At 45.3% G+C, this 20354-nt stretch overlaps 1 protein-coding gene across 8 annotated transcripts in view; it reads right to left on the bottom strand.

Annotated features, from left to right (window-relative positions):
• VOPP1 (VOPP1, WBP1/VOPP1 family member) overlaps positions 1-20354 on the bottom strand; it is a 104690-nt gene that overhangs the window by 69765 nt on the left and 14571 nt on the right. Inside the window, exon 1 of one of the 8 annotated variants that reach the window (XM_025378010.1) lies at positions 16867-16936. The exons of 5 other annotated variants lie outside the window; for them this stretch is intronic. Coding sequence is in view for 2 of the 3 variants with exons in the window: in XM_025378006.1 (XP_025233791.1) it covers positions 1539-1583 (45 nt within the window). In the remaining variant the exon portion in view is untranslated. Of the gene's footprint in view, positions 1-1538; positions 1587-15669; positions 15877-16866; positions 16937-20354 lie in introns of those variants that run through there. 2 more of the 8 variants (XM_025378007.1, XM_025378006.1) reach the window with 2 other exon arrangements.

Raw genomic sequence — 20354 nt, 5'->3', positions numbered from 1 at the left:
CAATGCAGATGGCGACTCCAGGATCTCTCGACCTGACTCATCTAATTCCCTGACCCTGGGCTGTGCCTGAGTGGAAGGCTCTGCCCTTCGTCCCGCCAGCACTGACCCTGTCCTGTCCCAGCCAGGCCTGTGTCCACTTCCTTCAGCTGAACACACCTATTTTGTACCCCAAACACCCAGGGCGTGCAGCAACATCTGGGAAGCCAAGCAGGCATCTCACTGGCATCTCTCACACACCTCAGCTGGCACTCTGCCCCAACCTCTGGCTCTGGAGCAAGCAGAGGCCGACAAGTCAGACAACTAACTTTGTGCTCCAGCCTTCTGGAGGTAACACATGACTGCCCCCCATGCTCTCCTTTCCCAGAACTGAAGCCCAAACTCTGGGCCAGGCTTCACAGCAAACTGAACCACCAACCAAGCAAGCACCTGAGCGTGTGAGCCTGTCCTTCGTGCTCCGCTAGGCAGAAGGATGCAGGCAGCGCACCTCCTCTCCAGCCAGTAGCCCACAGTCCTGTCACTGCTGGGTCACGCAGCCCTCCAATACGGAGCACACGTAAATAAACTCTGGTGCCCGCAGAGCCCGCAGTATCCTCCTCTGTTGAGTGGTGAGAACATCTACCACGGAGGACGCTACAAGGATTCAAGAAGCCAGCATTTGTGACAGTGTGAAAAGCGGGTCTGGCCTCCAGGCCCAGGCCACCAAGGAGCCTGCACTTCCCACAGGCCCCACTTCCCCTCCAACTTCCACTACTCCAAACCCATGAAAGGGGGAACTGCCCACAAAAGTTCATTCTCCCCCAAACCACTTACTAAGTGCCAAGTGGCCCTGCCAGGCAAAGACAGAGGCCAGTGTGAATCTGGGCCTTTTCCTGCCCACCTGCCATTCCTCTCCACCAGCTGGCGAGGAGGCCCCGGGAGCCCCCACTAGGCTCACAGGCCCAGACCCAAACACTGCCTGTCCAGCCTGGCCCGACCACACTAAGCTGCCCTCTGCCTCTCCCACCTTATGGCTTCAAGACACCTCTTTCACCAGCTGAAGTAGTGGAGAACTTCTCCTGCTGATCCCCTCTAGAGACTGCTCTCATTGCAGAAGTGTTTCTGGAATATGAAGTGTTGCAAAGTCAGTCTATTTTGCTACAAACCACCCTGAGAAGCAATTTGCAAACGCTATCCCTTATCAGTCCGCACTTGGGAACTCTCTTCTGCAACTGAGCTACACTCTCTGGTCCTTCTCTAGGCCCAGGTGAAGATGCAGCCATAGTCCTTCCAGTATGCAAAGCATTATGAAGCTGCAAAGAATAAATCCAACATCTTACTCAGACTTATTCCTGAAATGAACAATGTTTACGTTCTTTGCTAACTTGATGCTCAAATGTCCTCTCAAAATCTAAACACAAGCCCTTCCTGCCAGGCTACACAAACCACACAAAAGAACAACCCTATGGTCCGAAGACTGAGGATTCCACAGTCCAGCTGAGGATCACTGTAAACTGCTTTACATGGTTTAATGACAAACATAATAGTCCATCTATACAAACTTGCAAGAGCACAGAAGACAGACACCCAAGAGGTTTACCGAGCATTGTGTGTAACGGCAGAAACAGCTACAAACTACTTAGCTGTTCATCAAGAGAGGGTGGATTAAAATGAGTCATGGCCATTCCTATAAAGGAACACTTTGTAACTCCAAGGGGAATGCTGTGGGTTTGAGCTGCCGCTGAGGAAACATCTCCAAGCAACATTTCTTAAGAAAAAAGGAGAAACAAGATGCAGAACACTGTGTATAATATGATCCCATCTGTGTATTTTTAACCCACTATTTGGGTATACAAACAAATAATAAAGTAAGAGTTACACAAGAAACTTTAAATTAGAGAGGTAAGCCTCTTTCTCTGCTGAGGGTCCAGGGTTGAGAAGGTATTGCGGAGGGAAAGGTTTCATTCCTTTTTGTTTCATTCCTTTAAAAAGGGGGGAGGGGTGGGCACGGTGGCTCACACCTGTAATCCCAGCACGTTGTGAGGCCGAGGCAGGCAGATACCTGAGGTCAGGAGTTCAAGACCAGGCTGGCCAACATGGTGAAACCCTCGCCTCTACTAAAAATATAAAAATTAGCCGGGCATGGTGGCACACCCCTGTAATCCCAGCTACACAGGAGGCTGAGGCAGGAGAATCACTTGAACCCGGGAGGCAGAGGTTGCAGTGAGCCAAGATCATGCCATTGCACTCCAGCCTGGGCAACAAGAGCGAAACTCCGTCCCCCTCCAAAAAAATGTACGTGCACTCATTGTATTTAAAAACTTAAAACCACCAAATCAATTATCTATGAGAATCAGGAACAAGATCAACACATGAAATCACCAGATGATTTAAGAATTCCATTCCAGTTGGTATTCACCCCTTTACCACAAAGATTCAACCAAACTGAATTCAGCTTCTCCCCATTCCTCTCTCCCTGCCTGTCCTTAAAACAAAACTAATGAGCTGTTAAAGGGACACATGTGAGACCGAAAGGGAAGGAAATAAATGATGTGAATAATTCACAACGGGATCATCAGCCCCGCTGTGAGCTCAACAGCCCCTGACACGATGGAGCTGAGTCCCTCTGGAGGTGGTGTGCTGAAGGGAGACTGCCCTCCTGTGTGGACCTGGGACACAGGTGGCCACAGGCAGGCTCAGTAAGTGGTTGCTGAACCAACTATATGGACAGGAACCAGGGCTCAATGGATAAACATGTTATGTATACATACATACACGCATATTTGCACACAACATAAAAGTGCACACACACACACAGCCTCCCAAATAAGGAAACAGCAAGAAGAACACTCATGAATTAAGACAGACAATCCCCAACTTAGGGATGGTTTAAAATTTAGGGCTCATTTTCTCGCAGAAATGATGGTATAATGTTGGCGAACTTTCCTGGCTAGCTAACTTATGTCTGTTTAGCTCATAAAATAAATGAACTCCCAGTCAAGCGCGGTGGCTCGTGCCTATAATCCCAGCACTTTGGGAGGCCGAGGAGGGCAGATCATGAGGTCAAGAGATCGAGACCATCCTGGCCAACATGGTGAAACCCCGACTCTACTAAAAATACACAAATTAGCTGGGTGTGGCGGTGTGTGCCTGTAGTCCCAGCTACTTGGAAGACTGAGGCAGAAGAATCACTTTAACCCTGGAGGCGGAGGTTGCAGTGAGTCGAGATCTCGCCACTGCACTCTAGCCTGGCAACAGAGCAAGACTCCGTCTCAAAAATAAATAAATAAATAAAAATAAATGAACTCCCATTCCGTCCTTGTGTTTGATTGGCCCAGACTGTCTGCCGAGGAGACCCCGCGTGCCCTCAGGGAGGCCTCCTGGTTAGACCCCTGAACTTCACCAACACTGCTGTGCTTCTATTCTCAGCAGCTTCAAGGGATGACCTCCACCTGGTGCCCAGCCCAGTACACACAAGGAGCAGAAGTTCCATGTATATGAACTCAGGGCTTCTCCAGACACCACGGGCACTGCCCTCACAGAGCCATTCACCTGCAGGCTGCTTCTCCTAAGTGTCAGGTCTTCACCTCCACTGCGGCCTCAATTTAGGGAATTTACTACTGAATTCGCTGCCAAGACGACACTGAGACAGAGTCGATGCCACCATTTTACAGCATTGTTTATTTTTACGTCTGGCTTAGATCTCAAAAAGGGTCTGAGAAGGCTTACAGAAATAAATACCATTTTAAAATACAAGGAAAAAGGCAACACCAAAAGCAAAAGTAATGAGAAAAAAATACATAAAGTAGACTACAATGAAATTTAAAACTCTTGGGCTGCAAACAATACCATAAAGAAAGTAAAAAGACAACCCACAGAAATGGGAAAAAAAAAAAAAAACTTGCCCATTATCTAGCTGATAAGGAATGTGTTTAAAGTCTTACCGCTCAATATAAAAAACAGAAGCCATTAAACATGGGCAAAGGCCGGGCGCGGTGGCTCAAGCCTGTAATCCCAGCACTTTGGGAGGCCGAGACGGGCGGATCACAAGGTCAGGAGATCGAGACCATCCTGGCTAACACGGTGAAACCCCGTCTCTACTAAAAAGTACAAAAAACTAGCCGGGCGAGGTGGCGAGCGCCTGTAGTCCCAGCTACTCGGGAGGCTGAGGCAGGAGAATGGCCTAAACCCGGGAGGTGGAGCTTGCAGTGAGCAGAGATCCAGCCACCGCACTCCAGTCTGGGTGACAGAGCAAGACTCCGTCTCAAAAAAAAAAAAAACAAAATATGGGCAAAGGAGTGACTGCTAGTGGGTACAGGGTTTCTTTGTTGGTGATGAAAATATTCTTGATTGTGGTACTACTTGCATAACTTTGTAAATATATGAAAAATCTCAGAATTGTATACTTTAAGTGGATAAATTATATGATATTTAAATTCTATCTTAATAAACATTTTTTAAAAGGGCAAAGGATTTGGACACACATTTCTCCAAGGAAGATAATGCAAATAGCCAATAAATAAATGAAAAGAAGCTCAATAACGTTAGTCATTAGGGAATTACAAGTAAAAAATCACTGAAATACCACTTCACACCCACTGGGGAACATCACACACCGGGGCCTATCATGGGGAAGGGGGAGCGGGGAGGGATGGCATTGGGAGTTATACCTGATGTAAATGACGAGTTGATGGGTGCTGACGAGTTGACGGGTGCAGCACACCAACATGGCACAAGTATACATATGTAACAAACCTGCATGTTATGCACATGTACCCTAGAACTTAAAGTATAATAATAATAAATAAAATAAAATGAAATAAAAAAGAAAAAAAAAAGACAGACAATAACAAGTATTGGCGAAATGTGGAACAATTTGACCCCTCATACATTGCCGTTGGGAACAGAATGGTGCAGCAGCTTTGAAAATCAGTCTAGCAGTTCCTCAAAAGGCTAAACAGTCATCACATAACCTAGCAATTCCACTTGTAGATATTTATCCAAGAGAAATGAAAACATATGTCCACCAAGACCTGTACACAAATGTTCACAGCAGCATTATTCACAATAGCCAAAAAGTGGAGACAATCCAAATGTCCATCAACTGCTGAATGGATAAACAAATGTGGTGTATCTGGTTATTTAGCAATGAAAATGAAGTACTGATTCATGCTATAACACAAGAGAAGCCCATCCTAAGGGACCACATGTTATATGATTCCATTTATATGACATGCCCAGAAAGAGTAAATTTACAGAGACAGAGAGTAGATTAACGGTTCCTCAGGGCTGGGGTAGGGTGGGGCAGAATGAGGAGTGACTGCTAATGGTACAAGTTTTCTTCTAGGAGCAAAATATTCCAAAATTGGATTGTGATGATGGATGAAAAACCCTGCAATTGTATCAAAAACTGAATCATACAATGTAGATGGGTGAGACAATGGCATGGGAACGACATCTCAATAAAGCTGTTTAAAAAAATAAGAAAAATCCAGCATGTATTTTTTTAACAAATTTGTATGGATTCCTAATAGCGGTACATATTCATGGATTACACATGATATTTTGATCCAAGCATACAATGTGTAATGATCGAATCAGAGTAACAGAAATATCTACCACCTCAAATATTTATCACTTCCTGTGTTGGGAACATTCCAAATTTTCTCTTCCAGCTATTTTGAAATATATAATTTTTGTTAACTATAGTTGCTCTAGTGTGCTACCGAACACCACATCTTATTCCTTCTAACTGTATTTTCATGCCCATCAAGTAACCCCTCTCCATCCCCCTCTCCCCACTACCCTTCCCAGCCTCTGGTAACCACTATTCTTTTCATTACCTTCATGAGATCTAATATTTTAGCTCCCACATATGATTAAGAACAGACAGGCTGGCATGGTGGCTCATGCCTGTGACCCCAGCACTTTGGGAGGCCGAGGCGGGCAGATCACTTGAGCTCAGGAGTCCACGACCAGCCTGGCCAACATGGTGAAAGCCCATCTCTACTAAAAATACAAAGTCAGCCAGTTGTGGTGGTGCATGCCTACAATCCCAGCTACTTGGGAAGCTGAGGCAGGAGAATCACTTGAACCCCAAAGGCAGAGGTTGCAGTGAGCTGAGATCATGCCATTGCACTCCAGCCTGGGAGACAGAGCAAGACTCCATCTCAAAAAAAAAAAAAAAAAAAAAAAAAAGGAACAGGCAATATTTGTTTTTCTGTGCCTGGCAAATCACTTAATGTTCTCCATGTTGATCCACATTACTGCAACTATCAGGATTTCATTCTTTACTATGGCTTTATAATATTTCATTGTGTATATAAAACCACATTTTCCTTATCAATTCATCTATTGATGGCATTTAGGTGGATTCCTTATCTTGGCTATTAACAGTGCTGTAACAAACATGGGAGTACAAATATTGCTTCAATATGCTCATGTCCTTCCTTGGACAAATGTGTGTCCAAATCCTTTGCCCATTTAAAATACCTGACAATGGGATTGCTAGATCATAAGGTAGTTCCATATTCTTAGTTTTCTGAAGAGCCTCCATAGTACTAACTTACATTCCCACCACCAGTGTTCAAAAAGTCCCCTTTCTCCATATCCTCACCAACATTTATTTTCAGTCTTTTTGATAATCGCCATTTTAACTGAGATGAGGTGATATCTCACGGTTTTGATTTGCATTTCCCTAATGATTAGTAGTGTTGAGTATTTTTTCATATACCTGTTGGCCATTTGTAAGGTTTTTTGTGTTTTTTTTGAGAAATGTCTATTCAAATAATTTGTCCATTTTTAAATCAGATTATTTGGTTTTTTGCTATTGAGTTGTTTGAGCTCTTTATATATTCTGGTTATTAATCCCATGTCAGATGAATAGCCTACAAATATTTTCTCTCATTCTGTGAGTTGTCTTTGCACTGCTGATTGTTTTCATTGCTGTGCAGAAACTTTTCAGCTTGATGTAATCGTATTTGTCAATTTTTGTTTTGGTTGCCTGTGCTTTTGAGGCCTTACCCAAGAAATCTTTGCCCAAAACAATGTCCTGAAGCATCTCCCCAAAGTTTTATTTTAGTATACTACTTTCATAGCTGCAGGTCTTACATTTAAGTCTTTGTTTGATTTTCAGTTGATTTTTGTATATGGCGAGAAATAGAAGTCTATTTTCATTCTTCTGCATATGGATATACAGTTTCCCCAGCACCATTTATTGAAGAGACAATGTCCTTTCCCTAGTGGATGTTCTCAGCCCCTTTGTCAAAAATCAACTGGCTGTAAATGTGTGGCCCAGCATTCTTCTGTGTTAATTTGTAAAACATATTCTTTCAAAGATTTTAGCTGACCAAAAGCGACACAAGAAGAAGAAAATATGATGAAATTGGAACAAAATAAATGCACACAATGGCATGGTTTTCATGGTTTGGGGCAGTAGGGCTGGTGGGGGAAGGAGATGGCCCCACACTAAGCTCCAGGCTCTGGGCCAAGGCAGAATGGGGAACGCTGTTAGTCACAACATCACAGTGTCCACCAGATGAAAAAACTTGTGAGAAGAGATAGTCTTTCTTAAGAAGAAAACAGTCTTTCTGATACTGGAATGTGCTGAAAACTTCTTTCTGGGTCTTCCCAAAAAGAACGCAGCTCCAACTGGCGTGGAAGAGTGGGGGTTTCAGGGAGGACCTCACCAGAGGGGAAACTGAAACTGACAAATGTAATCTGACATTTAACTCTGGAAAGCGTTGTGGAAGGCTTCCGCAGAGTTGGTGGAGACCACAGAACTCAAGCGAACATTTGAAATAAACTAAGCTAATGAAACCATGAGGCCATTTTGAACTCAAGGAAAATAAAAAAGTTGTCCAATAAAAGCGCAATTTTAGTGTTCTACACAGCTCAACAGTCAGCAAAACGGAGTCACAATAATGACAATACTAAATGTGAATTTAACCAGATATTTTATATACATTTTTCTGGTACTGATATTAACAGATATACTGAGACGATAGAGGAAGAGAGATTAAATAATGTCTAGCACTGTTAAATCAAGAGCTAGAAGGTATGCGTATTATTTTAAAATTCGGAGGCAAATAGTAAAAGAACCAGCTAAATAAGAGTTGAAAGTAGTTCTTCTGAGAAGCAGACCACAACGGTGGGGCATGGGGAAGACTGTGTTAGGCTCTGACATTATTAAACTTTCCATTTATATGCATATATTAGTTTATTTAAAAATGAAATAAACTTTTTGAATACAGGAAAAGTCACTTATGGTCAATGTTGCCTGTGATCACTATTTCTTCAAAGGGGCACAGGTAAGACCACACTAGGAGAAGAAAACTCTTTCAACAGGAGGGGCATCCCACTGGGTCACCGAAGCCCCCAGTTCTGTGAGGTCCAAGAATGTGGTGCTCTCCCCTCGGAGGCCTGTCTTGATGTCAGGATCCCACCAACCCCAGACAAAGCAGCACACACCTGACCCGTGGCAGGAGGCAGGCACTCAGAGGCAGAGTCAGGAGGGAAGAAGCTTGCTCTCCCCCTCCCTCTTTCTGGCCCAGTATATATGGCTGAATTTACCTTAGGATAAAAACAGGTATGACTACACTCCAGTGTGACTAGAAAAATAACACAGGCGTGACTGTAGTTGGAATCACAGCTTGTGGGCCACACTGGTTACACATCCACCAGGACTCAAGAGGGATCCACTGAGCTGAACACCGCCTGCTCGTGCTCTTGTGCCTAAGGCTCCCTGTCTGGCAAGCCCCATGGAAGCTCACAGATCTATCATTTGTGGAGAGTTGCAGCTCTTGTGTTTAAAAACGAATGATTTGGCTGGGTGCAGTGGCTCACACCAGCACTTTGGGAGGCTGAGGTGGGCGGATCCCTTGAGCCCAGGAGTTTGAGACCAGCCTGGGCAACACAGCAAACCCCAACTCTACAAAAATAAATAAATAAATAAAACACAAAAATGAGCCAGGCGTGGTGGCACATGCCTGTAATACCAGCTATTCAGGAGGCTGAGGTAGGAGGATCACCTGAGCCTGAGAGGTCAAGGCTGTGGTGAGCTGTGATTGCACCACTGCCCTCCAGTCTAGGTGACAGAATGAGACCCTGTCTCAATTAAAAATAATAATAATAAAGAAAAGAAAAAGTGAAAAAAAGGAAGGATTTATTGAGCCCAGCTGTTCAATCAGCTCACAGATACTCACTCAGACTCCACAGCTCTGACCTGTGCTAGAAGCCAAGGACTCAGTCATGAGCAGGGCAGAGATGGTGCCATCTCCTGAGTTACAAGACAGTCAAGGGAGATGTAGACAGGATCTGGCCCATGAATGAAGGTATAATTCCCAGGTAGTTCACTAAGTTGAGAAGAGTTGTAAAAAGAGAACACTTAACACTTAAGGGAAAGGCAGAATTATATGCTCTATGGACCGTGAGGTGGTAGGATGCAAGAAGGTTTGGCAAAACCGAAAAAAGCCTAAATCAATATGCCATGCTGGACTGAATCCTGCAACAGAAAAAGGGACATTAATGGAAAAATTGGAGAGATCCAAATAAAGCAATTTTAATTAATAGCAATATACCAATGCTGGTTTCCTTTTTAGGCAAATGCAGCATGGCAATGTAAGTTGTTAAATTAGTGGAAACTGAGTTATACAGCAACTCTGTATTTGCTTTGCAAATGTCCTTTGCAAATTTTCTGTAAATCTAAAATTATTCCAAAATTAAAAGTTGATTTTAAAAATATACAAATATATTGTGCTCCCCTGCTAAGAAATAAGTGATACCAGCACCACCACCGCCACCCCTGAAATAAGACCCCAGTTTTGAGGCACAGAGCCCAAAGGGAGGGGTGATGGAGCGGAGGCCAGCAGGCCGAGAGCTCAGGCCACACAGACCCTGGGAGGCTAAGCCGCGGGATCAGGCCTGCATCCTAAAACCAACGGGAAGCACCTCCACAAATGGGAGCTGCAGGCCTTGTCCCCAGTGCCCCTGAACATGGAGAAGGACAGCCTTCATTTCACTCATGAGCAAGCTAGAGCAGAGATGACTCAGCAACGCAGCTCTCTCGACCCACATTCTGCCAACCGCCCAGACTGGCAGAAGGCCATGCAAATTGTAATCCCTCTGACCTGGATTTTAGCAGCCCCAAGTCAGCTGTTAAGACTTGGGAGAAGCCGACAGAGCTGTAGGAGGGAGTGGTGGGTTGGGTATTGATTCCACAGTTCTCACCTAATGTCAGCTAACACCCAGATCCAACCCTGTCCTCCCTCTAAGGCTGGGGATGGGGGACAAAGAGGCTCCAGGGGTTCCACAGATAACAGGACCCCAACAGGACTGAGGCTACCTTCCCCCTGGGGCAAAATGAATAGAAGGAGTGGCAGGCAAGGTGAACTCCAAGGCTTTCTAAGGTTGATGCCACACACACACCGAGGCTGGGAGTGAAATCTGGGCTAATGTACAGTGAAACCCTAGTCTTCTCTGACATGTAAGTACAGGAATCTTTAAACATAAGCCTCTGCGTACCAATAAACCTTGCCAACTTTTTGGGAGTTACAGAATCTCATGTAAACTTAACAACAGGAATACACATTTACAGAGAGCTCTGGAGCACAGAACTAAGCATGCTCATCATGCAACCCTTTACTTGACTGACAAATCAGTCGAGTTGGGAATGATCGTCTCCTACTAGCTACCAATAGACGTGTTTTGCTTGGCCCATGATAGCTTTAAGATAAAGAAACTTTACACAAAATCTAGACATTCAATTTTTCCTGAAAAATCCAAAGACTCATTAACAATCAGCTAGACCTGAGTGGTGCCTGGTTCCTTCTTCCCCATCATACCTTTCACATGGCAAGATCTTTTCCATCTTACCACACTTCCCATCACTCCCTACTAGATGTGGCTGGGTAGGCTGTGCCCTGAGCCTGCAGGCATATGCATTTACCACCCTCTGCACAAACGATGTCTCTTCTTCCAACTTCTCTTAAAAGCACACCAGCAGTTTCAGTTACCTGTCTGATTCCCCTCCAACGGCTTTCTAAAAATGTCCTCCAAAATACCCCTGACAGTCACCTAAGAGCGTGACTGCAGATTCTGGGAATGCGAGCCAGGTCAATGGAGATGTGGTCTTAAATGACATTCAGTGGGATGAAAAATTTCTTTGGCACCCAAAGCTTTACCTTAGAAGTTCACGTCCTTGCATTCTATTTCATTTACACATGTTGTATGCTACACCATTATATATTTGCATTAAATTTCATACATAATGTTTTCAATTATTTATCAATCAAAAGGTTGCCTTTAACCCCCCACCCCAAAACATTTCAAGTATAATGGAGGCTCCAAGAAGATCTGCCAGGTTTATGCTGCCTGTGTCTTCCCCTCCTCCCAGCACACTGCAATGACTAATTTGAGAAGAGCAGCGGCCGACTGCCTGGTCCTCAGAGGCTCCGCCCTCAGGACTTGGGGACACCTTGGGGGATCCTTGGCTTGCCTCCCTGTTTATCTTCTCACATTACAGCTGGGACGTGTATCTGTCCTCACTTACAGGGGCCTGCATTCGTTCCAAACCTACTACTTAGCATTCAGATGAGTCCCACACTCCCAAACATGCTGTCTGCTCTGTGCAGGCCATCCCCAGCAAGATGCATGGGTGTGGGTGAACAGGTCTGCTACTGGGGAGTACAAAGCTCTCTTTCATGCACACTTTCTAACGGGCTCTAACCATCTTTACTTTTATTAGCCTTGTGCTTGGGTTTACCACATTCCTTTTGGCCCAAGACTACATTCAGAAATCTGGCAAATATAGTCCATAATCACCAGCATTCTTGCTCTGTAGATTGTAAGTAGATGAAAGATGAAAGAAAACTGGCAAGCAACTGGGTTCTATAATAGGCACTGCAGGATCATGAGATCCCAGCATTTCCCAAACCCAACAAAATCCACAACCCTGGGGAGATGTTGTTTTATCATCATTTGTATCTAGGAAGAGCCCAGGGTGACCACAGTGAGACTGGTCATCTGGAGGCATGGGGCCTGAGGGCAGACCTACCTATGAGGCATGGAAGTTGGGAGATTTAAACACAGGGGTAGGAGCGTGCCTAGAAGTGAAAACACCACTTCCAAGAGGTTTGCCAACAGACAATGGGCAGTCCAGGCAGCTAGAGACCAGGTACTCCAAATGCACCCTAAATTACCTAAAGGTTTGACAGGGGAGATAGGACCAGTTTATCACAAACCACTTCAAAACACTGAAAGCATCGAAGCTCCCAAATCCAAGGGCCATTTACATAGACAGTCATGGGCAAAAAGATGAACAAGGGGTCTAAGCCTCCCAATAATCTGCCCTTCACTCAGGGCAAGTGGCCCTCACAATCAGGCATACAGACTCCCTTGGACCAGGCAGACTGATGGCACATGCACAGGCCCATGGCTTAATTTCTCTTAAGATCCCCAAATCCGTAGCCAGTCTGGAGTCTGGACAAAAGCTGAAGAACCAAGTGACCCTAAAACATTGCTTCTGCAAATGGGACTAAACCAGACCTCAATCTTCTACAGAGACCTTTTCCCTTTCTCCACTCTCAAAAAAAGGCTCTGCTCCACATCCAGCCGTCTGCTGCAGGTGGTCGGCAGGGGCGGGACACACTGGCAGACACTCTGCAGTGCGACCAGTCGTGTACCCTGGGACCTGGGCAGTTACCCTGGGAATAGAAACAAGCGGAAGAAGCACCTGCAATGAGCAGAAGCTCATCTACTTCCTTTCCCCAAACAGTACACTCCAGGCACACATCCACTTACACAAAGAACACCTCCTTCTTTCCAGACAAGAAAGTATGCACACATGCTGCAAGATATCCCCCTTTACAAAAATCCCACATATTAAAATGCCATTGCTCCCCTCCTCCATGAGCGGTGCTCTCAGATCTTGCTTGGAAAAAGACTTTTTCCCACCCCCACCCCCATCATGGTCACTGCAGAGACTGCCTACAGTGACCAGGAAAACCAACAGTCCCTGGTCATCCACATCATGAGCCAGGCCTCTCCTCAGCATGATAGCCTGAGTGCCACCACGGGCCAGGCCAAGGGAACTGCAGAGCTGTGCACAGGTGCTACTCCCCAGAACAAGAGAGGGCCCTGGCAATGCCAGCGCCTGGGAGAGGGAACAGCATTTTCTTCACTGCATCAGTCCAAGGACTCCTGGCAGAATCCACTTCCTGGCATAGCAATAAGGCTGCCGTAAAAGCCAAGGGTGCGACACCAGCCCAACAGCAGCCACTAGATGCTGCAGTCTGGCAGGTGCCACCCTCTGGAGAGAAAATCTGCCAACACAGATTGTAAACAAATGTACCTAAGTGCACATAAATAAGGGCGAAGATCCAAACCTGGTAACACAGGGAACACTTATTTTTGCCCTAAGCAGCAATGATAGAATGTTTAACCCCATGGTCTCGTACACTACTGGAGGGAATATAAATTTGGTTTGAAAAAAAGCTTTCTGAAAGTTTACTGTCTGGAAAGATGTATCAGATGTCTTTAAATCTGTCAGTAAGCTCTGGTCTAGTCATTCCATTTCTAGAAATCCATCCTTTAAAAAAGTCCAAAATGTACAAAGATGTTCATTTCAGCATTCTTACAACATACAAAAATGGGAACAAGTTAAATATTCAATGTCAGGAGCACTCGCGAGTCCATCATTAGCCCTATCGTGAAGTTTCAGCCGCTAACGGGCTGATGGGTAATTTTTAATGGAATGGAAGTGCTCATGACAGCAGGATGCATGATTGGGTACATGTTAACAACCAGTGTATGAAAACTGCACAGAAAATGGCTGGAAGGAAAGAAAACATGATCTGTTTTCGTGTCTATATATTTTTCTACTTTTCAATTATTCCACAATTAGAATGCATTAGGCTTATTTTCATAATAAAATAATGAAATTTTAGAGTCAGAGACTACATTGGCTTGAATGAATCAGGGCAGGCTTCCTGGAGAAGGCTGTATCTAAAATGAGAACTGAGAGACAGGCAGTGAGGACAGCCCTAGAAGACGGAAGGGCATGGTGACAGGCAAAGGGACACATGACAGCATGAAGATGCTGAGTACTCCAGTTGGGTTGTCAAATTATCTTCCTGTTATGCAGAGAAAACAACGAACCATGAGCCCTACCATCCACCCAGACATAACTTCCCTCATCAGCCACTGCATTTTTCCAGACTTCTCTACAGCAAGGCACTCCGGGCTGTCGCTACCAATAAGACGAGCAAGGCTTCACGTGAAATAAACCTATTTGCCATGCTTGCTGCTGTTTCATCGCTCCTGGAGTCAATGAAAGTTTTCACTGGCATCAAAGTAATGTCCTGGAATGTTAGAACATGGAGCACCAGAACTCCATGTGCACACCACACACCTGTGCTGGCAAATACGTCCCATGGGGCTGAAACAGCACAAAATGCTTTCCCTTCAAAATCGGGTTCTGAGAGCTCCCCAAAGCATGCCTTGAAAGTCAATTCTCCCATCAGATGCAAAGGATTAAATGCACAAACACTTGGTGTTTCTTTCCCTCAGGAACTCTGTCAATAAGCTCTGGTCTAGTTATTCCATTTCTAGAAATGGAATAGGTCACCTTGTTTTTCCCCCTTTCCTTAGGAAAAAGGAAAAGAAACTCCAAGGGGGGAAAGGTTCAACACGGTGACCTGTCAGGGCTGAGGTGGAGGAAGAGGGCCTCTTTTTCATCTCACATGCCATGGGAGGAAAAGCAGAAAAACTCTGAAGGAGGAAATTATCAAATACAAAATACATGCTGAAGGCTGGGTGGGGTGGCTCACGCCTGTAATCTCAGCACTTTGGGAGGCCCAGGCAGACGAATCACTTGAGGTCAGGAGTTCGAGACCAGCCTGGCCAACACGGTGAATCCCCGTCTCTACTAAAAATACAAAAATTATCCAGGAATTAGCCAGGCATGGTGGCTCACGCCTACAGTCGCAGCTACCTGGGGTGCTGAGGCATGAGAATCGCTTGAACTCGGGAGGCACAGGTTGCAGTGAGCCTCCAGTCTGGGCAACAAGAGTGAGACTGTGTCCAAAAAAAAAAAAAAGTGTTGACAAGGTGTAGAGGTGCAGGGAAAGCCCTCGGAGACAGGTTAGCCAGGTCAGGGACCAGTGACCCTGTGGAAAAGGAAGCGGTGGGCCTACAAGGGTCAAGGTCTGTGCCTCTGCTAGTTATTAACATGCACTGCAGGGCAAGACAGTCCACTGAGGGACTGGGTAAGACGGACAAATATAAGCACCTTTTGGATTCAGAAACAGCAATGACAAAAAGAAGGTAATTTAGCTGATTTTAAAACCTCTGTACAAAATGCCTCTTCTCTCAAGAAGCTCAGACTATCATAAAATGCGGTTCTCTTCATAGGAATGGGGTGGGAAATAGTTTCCCATTTTTGTCTTAAATCAAATGGCTGCCTCTATCAGAAAGCAGATGACACATACTAAGGATGCCAGCTACCCCTTATTAGACACTTATTATTTTTCAGACCTATACACTCACACAGGATCTCCATGCTTACACATGCCCAGCAACACAAGCATGATTTTCCCAGGATGACAAATGAAGTCTAGGAAAATGCCAAGTGACTGATGCCTCAAAAGAAAGTGCTGGAACCAGGTCTGTGTGGCTCCAAAGTTGCCCTTTTCCTACCACATGACACCGCCTTCCAACCATGGGGGGCACTCAGGTCCTGAAGCCCCAGCCCCTCCAATGCAGGAGTCTCTTCGCCAGGTTGCCGGCACAGAGTTCACGCAGAAGCTAGTGAGGAGGCAGCAAGTGGAGCCTGTTCTCCTAGGAGACCTCCCAGGGGCTGAGTCACTCAGCTGTGCTCAACCCAGAAAGGTGACGAAGCACTATGGCAACATGACAGGATTTCCTCCTAGACTAAACTCTTGAACCCAAAGAAAAAATTATACACGCTGCTAGCTGCAAATTGCTGACAAATGCTAAGGCACTTTAGGAAAAGACATGCAACTGAAATCTGTCCGCTGCACCATTCCAATCAAAGTCAGGTGGGAGCTTTTTGTCTGGGTTTCAGTGTTGTTGCTACAGCAAAAATGACAAATGCTTGACAATATAATTATGACTGTCAATCTTCCTAAAATAAACTTGGAAACATTCAAAGAGCAACAGCATAGGCAGATGAGTTAATTATATCTCATAATCTCATTTCTAATATATGTGTTGCCCTAGCAGGAGGCATTGTTGGAAAGGAGCTGCAGTTCATCTGTTATACAGGCTATTTTTATATTTAGATTCATGAATTTGGTTTTTCAAGAAGGGAATTTGTGGGAGACAGTTTTTAATGTAGCTCCTAACAGTTTCAACACCTAACAGGGTTTTATTGGGGATACAGTTTCATTTCTACTTTTGCAGCACTTGGGAGGAGTCACCAGTAAAAACCTCTTTAAGGGGCCTGCTTCCCACAGTGAGGAAAATAAAAAGACTAGTCTGGGGAGCAACGGGCTGTTTTCCTATAAGACCCAAAGGTCACTAGGCTTGACTGTAAACTCCAATCCATTTACCATAAAATAAATAGTATTTAGATTATAGATCTAGGCCTAACAGTTCTGGTTTTGGTTTAACTATATCCCTTAACGAAACCAATGATACAAATTGGGGGTCAAAAGTAAATACTTTTCTCAACCCTTCCAGAAGCCGCCACTCCCTGGCCTCAATCCCTGCAACCCCACCCCACTCCCACCACACACACAGCACGACTGCTTCCTTCCATCACATCTCAGAAAAAGGGCTCCATCTTCAAGCCCTAGTTCCCCTGATATCTCTGTGCTCCCTTCCCCTCCACTCTATACACACACACACATACACACACACACAGCCACTCACCCTCTTCCTAGGCTTAGCAACCAGGCATCATTTCCTTTCAGCCGCACAGCAGGGCTGCTCCCAAGTCTCTCCTGTTCAGCCGCACAGGCTTGCACTGCACAACTCAGGGGACACATTGACGAAGACCACGCTGAGGAAGGCACGTCCTGGAGGGATCCATCTTGGCAACTGTAGCTGTTACCTGCCCTGCTCAAGACTCACCATATTAGACCTCTTTCCTTACCATCCTTCATGGTTGCAAAAATGCAAAAGCTTATCCAAAATTGTGATTACTGGTAAAGAAGAGAGACAGAGAGGAATGCCAATAAGAGTTTTATCTCTTTTTGAGAGATAGGCTCTAAAACTTTTCAAGTGGCTGGTCAATCCTAAAATGAAACAAGGTTACACATGTGTGATGCCTGCTGCCTCCTTTTCTAATATAGCACCTGGTTCAGGGCAAGGGCTGTGGAGTTGCCAAGGTCGGGAGAGGGCAGCTCTATCTCGTTCCCTTCAGGATCTCACAAGGCACTAAAGAGCACTGGGAACTAACTTGACGGTGACTGGAATTTTTCCCATAGGCCAATAGGGCACCATTAGTGGATTTCAAGAAGAAAAGTAACAGATCAGACAAAGGTTTTGAAAGCTCACATGGGCAGAATGGAGGAGAAACATCCCAAGGACTATCCATGAGGAAAATGGCCTGAACTAAGTCAGGAATACAGAAAACGGGGCCTGGGAGAGGCACATTCTAGAAACTTTAAGGAGTAAAATAAAATCACAGAACTTGGGTTGCAGAGGATGCAGGCATGGTAGGGTTTCTGGAGCACTGTCCTGGATGGGTGGTGGTGCCACAGACTGACACAGAACCAATGGGCAGAGCTTTGGGGAAAGGGTGAGCTCTGCTTCAGTGTCTGAGGCCTCCAGGCCACCCTGGAGGAGGTCTCTGTTAGACAACTGGGTCGACAGGGGCTGGAGCTCAGCAGGGAATTCTTGGGCCAGAAACATAGATTTTGGAGACATTCATATAAACAACTGTCATTGAAGACTTAGATGTAGATGAGATTCCCCAGGATTTTTCACAGAATAAGGAGAGAAGGAAGACCTCACCCAAGCCCAGGAGACATCAGCATCTGAGGCTGAAATGAGGGTCTGGGAATAGAGAAGGAAAGCTACCGAGGTGGCTGCTTTTTGCTGCATCTGAAGAAGGAGAAAATCAGGTGAAAGATGCTGTTTACAAATTAAACCACTACACTGAATCATGCCTCTAGGCCAAAAGAAAAATCCATCAGAAACTTAAGTTACATAGAGAAATATACTTTTAAAAAGGAACCAGTCTTAAAATAAATTTCCAATCCGCCTGTAGAACTTGGAGAAGTAGTGGAGGGAAAAGGAGAGACGGAAGCAAAGCACAGGACCGGGACCCAAGCGTGAAGGGGGAAGGGACAGGGGAGGGAGGGTGCTCTGCATGGACAGCTTGCCCTCCTGTGCCTCCCGACCACCCCCAGCTCAATCATTGGCCCCAGGGGAGCAGACTGCATGACAAATGCTCACTTTTAGCACTACTGTTTCCTCACATGTGAAAGCTGGAAAGAATAACTACTGCCTGTTTTCACTGCACAGATGACCTTTGCTAAATCCCTTAACTTCTCAACCTCACTTTGTGCATCTGTAAAATGAGCGGCAATACGTAGCTTCCAGGGCTACCGTGAGGGACACAGTGGGGGTAACCACTAGGACACTGCACGGCACATTTTAGGTGCCAGGTAAGATCCAGCTCTTAGTAGTCATGCCATTTGGGTCCACGGTATTGTTCTAAGCAGCTCTTCTCCTTTTCCTAAGTATCAGAGCTCCTCAGGCATAGGCTCCTCTTCATTTCACTAGTGTACACCTCATTATTATTAAATATGGTAGTAGTCATCAATTACCACACAGCAGGAGGCTCTGCTGGGAACATAATTCTTTATGAGAATTCTGAAACAATAAACTAAATTTTGCTTACATAGTTCCTGCTTACAAAAGCCTTTCAGGGACTGCAGTATCACAGAGACTGCTTATGCTGGACTCCCTTCAGTGAGCTCTGCTGAACGCAGCACAGAGCAAATAAACATAAACTAATGAATAACCCCAATAGCCATCAGCAAAACTCACTTGTTTTCTTTTGCATGTGTTGTTTCCCTGTAGATTTCCCCTCTCTAATAACCTGTATATGATAATAAGAACATGGGTGTGTGCTGGAAGCCCCTCTGCTGCTTACCTATGTGGGGCCCCAAGCACTCAGTGTATGAAGCAGAAAGCTGCTGCACTCACCTACTGCCCCTAATGGCAGCCTCTGCTCTCTCCCAGCCACCTGCTGAGCTTCCTCTGAGACCTGAGTCCAGCCTGCCACAAAGGGCTGGGCGAGTGCAGGCTACCTAGCAAGGCAGGAGGAGGTGGGAGAGGCAGGAGCTCAGCCCAGCAGGACAATGACCCTGACTCACTCCACCAGGTCTCAAGGCCACAAAGTGAGCCTTGTCAGTTCCTTCCTAAGCCACCCTTCAGTTCATAGACCTGTTCATCCGCTTCTGAATTCCGTGAGCCAAAATTCTCATCTTCCAAATTTCCACATCCTATTTGTAATAAAGACACATTACTTAGGATAACATGATTGAGTTTCTCAGTCTCTTAATAACCAAAATGCATAACGTGAACAGCAACAGGAACTCCCTCCGGCACAGGCCATGATGCAACCTCAAAGAGGAAAATGCTATGATTATATAAACTTTATACATTGGGGCCCTTAAGAACACACTCTGAAGTCTGTGAAAACAAACAAACCTAAAAGCTGTTGGAACCCCCCCCAAAACACTTCAAGCTTTGAGAGAAATGCGACTGTGATCTGAGTCCCATACGGTTACAATTTATGTTTCTCAGATTATAGATTAACTCATTTTCTTCTTTTTCTTGTTCTGTACATTGGCTAAAGAGAATTAAACCATGTCAGGGTCAAAAGCCTCCTGCCCTCTGAATTAATGACCCCTGCTATAGATTAACTCCCCCTCCATTGCCCTGCTTCGCTTAGACCAGATGAAAAAAAACCCAGGACTATTACACCTTCTGTTAAGAAAATGTTAAACATCCCCTCCCCAAAAAGAAACACCACCTATAGTCAATTAAATTGCTATAACCTACATACCAACCTTGTATGAATAATGTAATCCTGCTAAAAACTCCCGTCTCCGCCCACATAAATGAAGCCTTCACTTCCTACTTCAGAAAACTGACTCCATTTCTTTGGAGTTGGTGTTTCTGAGTGGCCTACCTCACACTTTGCAGATTGACTTGCCAACCTACAATAGGCCATAGGTCCGACTACAGAAAATGAATGCTAGGTCCGACTACAGAAAATCTTGAGAAAGCCCCAGTCTCCTGAGCCATAGTCCACTCATCTGCAAAATGAACAGGAGGGCAGCACGGAGCCTGGGGCAGGGGTGGGACGGCTTCACAGATTAAATGCCATGTGCTTAAAACAA

Source organism: Theropithecus gelada, chromosome 3, assembly GCF_003255815.1.
Source record: "Theropithecus gelada isolate Dixy chromosome 3, Tgel_1.0, whole genome shotgun sequence".
NCBI classification, from domain to species: domain Eukaryota; kingdom Metazoa; phylum Chordata; class Mammalia; order Primates; family Cercopithecidae; genus Theropithecus; species Theropithecus gelada.
Note: the sequence above shows the minus strand (reverse complement) of the source record. Positions and strands in the feature narration are given on the sequence as shown.